General features: G+C 29.5%; 1 protein-coding gene across 1 annotated transcript; it reads left to right on the top strand.

Moving 5' to 3' along the window:
• Nucleotides 1–3,719: 3,719 nt before the first annotated feature.
• LOC145187721 (E3 SUMO-protein ligase ZBED1-like) lies at nt 3,720–5,892 on the top strand. Its single transcript, XM_090098663.1, has 3 exons — nt 3,720–4,688; nt 4,797–5,471; nt 5,884–5,892. Exons 1-3 carry the CDS (start codon nt 3,720–3,722, stop codon nt 5,890–5,892), a joined length of 1,653 nt encoding a protein of 550 aa, XP_089954789.1.
• Nucleotides 5,893–6,464: the final 572 nt, after the last annotated feature.

Genomic DNA, 6,464 nt, shown 5'->3' with positions numbered 1-6,464 from the left:
TAGGTGGAATTAATACTTACATGCACTGTAAAAAGTAAGGGTTCTTATCGGTTCTTTAAGGAACTTTTCAGTTCTTAATGTTGCTCTTCGGTTCTTCAAAGAACTTACGGGTTCTTATTGCTGCATTTTGGTTCCAGGGTTGCCAGATATTTTGCGATACCCGGTAGTAAGGTTGTTCACGGAAGCAAAAGTTGAATTCTCGATAAAAAAAAAAGTTTTCGAAACTCTATTTTTGTTTCGGTAAGTTCGAAATAATTTCAAACTAATTAATTTTGCATCGAAACGATTTTTTCATTTCGAAATTGTCAAACTTGCTTCGAAATTATTTTTGCGATTTCGAAATTCTGAAAATATTACCGAAACGATTTTTTCATTTCGAAATTGTCAAATTTGCTTCGAAATATTTTTGCGATTTCGAAATTCTGAAAATATTACCGAAACATTTTTTCACTTTCGAAATTGTCAAATTTGCTTCGAAATATTTTTGCGATTTCGAAATTCTGAAAATATTACCGAAACATTTTTTCACTTTCGAAATTGTCAAACTTGCTTCGAAATATTACAGGGGTTAGAACCCTCAGGATAAGATAGGGAGTTGATATTTTGTGACGTTTTGTGGAAAAGGGAGGAGGGGGATCTGAAAAGTTTTTTGCGTGACATAATTTGCGAATGACCCCTTACATCTACAAGGTGAAATGTTTCATATTAATTATTAGCCCTCTCAAAGTGAATAAAACCTACCTACAGCAAAAGCTATTTAAGTTTTTTTGTTAACAATTTAAATTGTAAATTTTGAACATAGAATTTTATAAATTTTTATTATTGAAATTTTTACTTATTAATTATTGAATAAGAAAAATTTGAACTTCTAGTTCAAAATTAAATTCAAAACTAAAATGTGGTTAAACTATAGTTTAAACTAGTGTTGTTACGACTATTAAAGAATCGATGATATATTATATATACTAGATGTCTAACTTCGATTCGAAAAGTGAAGCCGTGGAAGCCATTATTAATTCGGGCAAAAACATGTATTTTTAACTTTTATTTCGCACGTCGGACATAGCTTTTGCCCTTATTACAAATGGCGGATTCAATTTGTAAACATAAAAAGCGGCTTCACTTTTCGTCCAATAAAATCCCGCAAGTTAGACATCTAGTATATATAGTATATCATTGTAAAGAATTCGACTGTCGACTAAATCGACTAATATATTTTCAAAAGTCGAACAAAGTCGACTTTTGAACTTATATTAAAATTTTTGAAATTATATTTTGAACGACTAGCACTTTTTTGAAATCGACTAAGTCGACTAAAAGTCGATTTAGTCGAGTTGTGAAAGGGTGGTGGTGGTGGTGGGGGGGGGGGGGGAATTGATAAAAGAAATAAAGTAATTTATGTTTGTTTTATATATTTTAAAATTATATAACTTAGATATTAATGAAACAAAACAATATAAACGCCACGCAGGATAAATTTTGCTAGGTCCCAATGATTTAATATTGTGAAAAAGTCCCTTTGATTTCTTGATAAATATATAATTCTAAAATAGTAAAATAAAAGTAAATATAAGTTTTAAAGTATACTACTTAGATATGGAGGGTCTCACAATTTAATTATCCTTAGAGCCCTAGTTAAAGAACGGAACGGATCGGCACTGTATATCGGATCGGCATTGTATGCAAATATTTTTAATAATCACATGCAAAGACTGCAAAAAAAAAAAAAAAAAAAAGCAACACATAACTATAAAGTTTTTTAAGTATGATAATTATTGTCATATGTTATAAAGTTGTTTAATAATGCAGGGCCGTCAAGAAAAGTCTTCAGACCATAAAAAAGTAGATCTCAAAAAGTATGCGAAAAAAACCTTTTTTAGCGAGCCCTCATTAAATGATCAGTCGTAAAGCTAGAAATACGGAAGCTAACTAACAATATTTTGGATTTAAATTAAGTGGAATATCGAAAAAAGAAATTTGTAATTTTGATTATTTATTATTTATAAAAATGCTAAAGAAATGAAAAAATATTTTAATATAGTAAAAATAGAGAAAACGTGTACAAAAATAGCGTAAGATAAAAATAATATTATTTGTACTATCACACACCCAATGAATCTTTCCCAGCCTCTTTTCAGACCAAGATATTTGTATATTATTTTTAGATACTATGTTAGAACTAAGATTCGCCAAGTTACTTACTGTTAACATTACGCATTGCTAACGCGGAATTTAATTATAGTTACTATACATAATTACCGGAAGACGTTATGAAGCTACTTTCAGTATATTATAAGTTTCTCTTGAGTTACTTTTAGTTGTTCTCAAGTTACCGCAGATACCGGTACCGGTAACTAAAAGTAATTTTTTTGGAAGTTGCTGAAATCCCCGAACCCTTAATAGAACTTCAAGAGAGTAAACAAAAAACTTAGTGCCGGATTAGGAGATTGTTGGGATGGAGGGAGATACTATATTTGAATTTTTAATTTAATATGAAAGGAAGGGGGGTTAATATTTTATTCCTCTAAAAATACATTCTACATTCTATTCAACAGTTATTTGCTTTTGCAAACAAAATAAAATTAAAAAGATTTATAATGTTCAATCAAATAAAAAGATGTATAAGTACTATTATTCGACTAAATTCACTTTTAGTCGATTAGTAGAAAAGTCGATTAGATCGACTCTTAGATTTTTCAAAGTCGACTAATTTTGACTTTCGACTAGTCGACTTTTAGTCGATTTAGTCGAAGTCGATAACAACATTAGTTTAAAAACTTTTTAATTTTAAATTTGCATAACGTAAGTTTAAACTTTAGATTTAGAATTTACGGAAAAGTTCGTGCGCTTTCCTAAATGATAAATCACGATATTTAAAAGTTATAATATGCAATTCCCTAGACGATAATTCGTCTGACTTTTTTTCCCCGTGAACTTTGGGAAGTCAGATGAGAAAACTCTCAGGTTTAAGGACGGGGGTAATAAACTTTTTAAAAATCAATTATTAAAAATCAACTATTTTCAACCAATTATCAACCATTTTGCCAAATTTAAATAAACGTCGAATATATTTTATAAACCTGTATTTTGTACTTTCAAATTAATGTTTTTCACAGCCTGTTGGTTGGCAAACAAAACAACCTATGCCATTGCTGAGAGCTATAAAAGCTTCTTTTTGGTAATCCTTCAAAGATTTGATAAAAAATAAATCACAAATTATTTTAAAAGCTCTAAATTATCCTTTTTGTTTGTCATATTGCTTCTGAATAGCACTGATAATTTCATTAACTACATTTTGGCACAACCTTTAGTTAACCCCCCCCCCCCCCCCGAAACTTTACGATATTTCAATAAGATCAAAGAAAAGCCCCAGGAACATATTTGTTCTGGTAGATGATAAATTGCATTAGCGCAAAAACCAAAGTTTTCTCGTCTGACTTCCCAAAGTTCACGGGAAAAAAAAGTCAGACGAATTATCGTCTAGCAATTCCCTTAGGCCTCTAACGCACGCATATGAAATAATTGTTGCAACGTAAACGGCTAATTACTCTCTAGTGGTTAAAAATGTAAATAAAATTATAATAACCTCCTTAATCGCTCGATAACCTAAGTGAAGTAACATGTGTCACAAGTTTACTAATAGCATAAGTAACTAATTTATTAATATTTGTTATATGCGTACGAGTAAAAAAACTACTTGCTTTTTAGTTTGAATAAACATGTCAAAAACAAATAAGTCTGTTATTATTAGTAAGAAAGGAATAAGAAAACGAAGCTTCGTTTGGACATATTTCGAAATAGACCAAAAGAATCAAACAAAATGCAGCATATGTTATAAGATTCTACCTTACAACAGTTCGACAAGTTCAATGCAATCCCATTTATCAATTGATCATTGCATTAATTCAAAAATATCTAAAAAATCAACAATTTTACTCAACGATGACGATATATCCGATATTGAGAGCGGTAATGAGTATGGTTTTGAAGAGACTGGTCATAAAAAATTAAACAAGTTATTGGTGAACTTTATCGTTGGTACTGATCAGCCGATTTCGATAGTACGTCATCCAGATTTTGTAAATTTAGTTAGTGAGTTAAACAAAAGCTACAAAATGCCATGCATAAATACGGTGAGCAAGAAATTAATTCCATCAATTACGGACAATCTAAAATCAATTTTAATGCTAGAATTGAAGGGATGCCAATTCATTACAATTACTTGTGATGGTTGGTCATCATTGAGTAAAAACAGCTACCTTGGTGTGACTTGTCATTTTATTGACAAAAATATGATTCTGGTTGACCGAAACCTGGATCTTAGGTTTATGTCTGAAATGAAAACAGCTGAATATTTATTTAGTACGTTAAACGAAATCTTCAGTGAATGGTCAATCAGTAATAAGATTTTTGCACTGGTTACTGACTCAGGTGCAAACATTTTCTCTGCAGTAAATAAATTTGATGATAATGTTCCTAAGATTCCATGTGCTGGTCACCGTTTGAATCTTGTGATTAACGATCTTCTGAACACGAGAGATATAAAAGTAAAAAAACTAAAAAAAGGGTCAAAGCGTTACGAAGTAAAAGATTACGACGGTAATGGAAAATTAATTAATAAAGAAATTACGGAAAGTGAAGTTAAAGAAATTGAAAAAATTAACGACGGCAAATTGGAAATCGCCAAGGTAATTTCATCCTGCAGGCACATTGTTGGTTTATTTAAGCATTCGGAGATGTTACAAAAAAAGTTATGAGAAATTCAAGAAACACTTCGATATGAAACTAAAATAAAGTTAGTACAGGATATAGCTATTCGCTGGAATAGCCAATTCGATATGATTGAATCTATATTAACTAATAAAACTGCGTTGGATATGATAAGCATCGAATACCAAAATATAAAAGACTCTCTTCCCACTGCTAATGAATTTAAGGTGCTGGAGGATTTATGTGATTTGTTACACCCAATTAAAGAGCTAACAAAACTTTTTAGCGGAAAGAAATATGTTACAGTAACATTTCTGTTTCCAACATTGTATTCTCTACTAAATGGAATACTTGAATCGCAACCCATTTTTACAGAACTAGTTAAGACTTTTCAAAAGGAATTGTTAAGGTCTCTAAAAGGGCGTTTTAAATACATTTTTGCTAATGACTTTTTCTTAGCAGCTACTTTTCTTGATTTCAAGTTTCGTAAATTTGAGTTTATCAAAAGTGATGTCGATAGACATGAATGCATTACAAAGGCAAAAATGTTTATAAAAACATTTTGTGAAATGCATCTAAAAGAATCCGAAGAAATTGATATAACAATTAAAACAAATTGTTTAAATAACACTTTAAACTCATCAAACAGCTCAACTGACAATACCATAAAAACATTTCAGCAATCGTCAACGCCACCGTTTGCAAATACTAATACTTTAGTTAACAACAAAAGACGAAAGCCAATTAACTTAATTGAACTAGTAACAGATAAATCATGTTTTAATTTAATTGAAAACAATGATAAACTTGAAAAAGAAATAAACGATTACAGTCTGCAATACTTTCAGAGCTACGAAAATAGTGCCATCGAATTTTTCCAAGCAAATCAAAAATTGTTTCCGATTTTGACACAAATTGCACGGGTAATATTTTCAGTTCCAGCGACATCGGTGCCATCAGAATGCTTATTTAGTTCAACCGGTTTAATAGATACGGAGCTGCGGAACCGGCTTGCGCCGAGCTTATTGAAGCAGTTAGTTTTTATTAAAGAAAACAAATAATAAAAAACATTTCTTTATCAAATAATGTTTTGTTAAAAGAGTTCGAATTGAACTTCTTAGTAATTTAAAACACTTGTATTCTTTTTTGTTTATCTGATGAAATTTTTTTCAGACAGCTTAATTAATGACAAGTTGTTTTCTTTCCAGTCTTTATTTTCTTTTCCAGTCTGGAAAAAACACCAGTATTCAATCATTGCGCTAGTAGGTGTCACTTGGTGGGGTGGAAATAAAATTTTTGCGAAGTAAAAAATAAGGTTCTTGTTTTTTGAAAACACGTGTTTTACAACACATTTTTGGCCATTATGGATGGTAAAATTTAAAAAAAAAAAAAAAAATAGCTGTTTTTTATTTTATTTTAATCAAAATAATCAAAATTAATAAATAATCAAAATTATAATTTTTTCTTTTTGATGACAATAAATATAAATTTATTGTCATCAAAAAGAAAAAATCATAATTTTGATTATTTAAAAAAAAAAAACTCGTTTTCAGTTGTGTGCCACCTTATATTTACCAAAATAGTATTATTTTGTCATATATACATACATATATATATATATATATATATATATATATATATATATATATATATATATATATATATATATATATATATATATATATATATATTTTGCCAATATATACATATTATATATAATAAAAGGTCTACCTGCCGAAACACCCCGTGGTAAA

Source organism: Hydra viridissima, unplaced genomic scaffold (genome assembly GCF_058129835.1).
Source record: "Hydra viridissima isolate aposymbiotic clone 2 unplaced genomic scaffold, HvirCarnegie_v1 scaffold_9, whole genome shotgun sequence".
Taxonomy (NCBI): Eukaryota; Metazoa; Cnidaria; class Hydrozoa; order Anthoathecata; family Hydridae; genus Hydra; species Hydra viridissima.
Note: the sequence above shows the minus strand (reverse complement) of the source record. Positions and strands in the feature narration are given on the sequence as shown.

Excerpts from the sequence above, each read along its gene's own strand:
- LOC145187721 (XM_090098663.1), top strand. The coding sequence starts at position 3,720 with ATGTCAAAAACAAATAAGTCTGTTATTATTAGTAAGAAAGGAATAAGA. Across the intron at positions 4,689-4,796 it reads GCAAATTGGAAATCGCCAAG|TTAGTACAGGATATAGCTAT; the intron begins GTAATTTCATCC and ends ACTAAAATAAAG.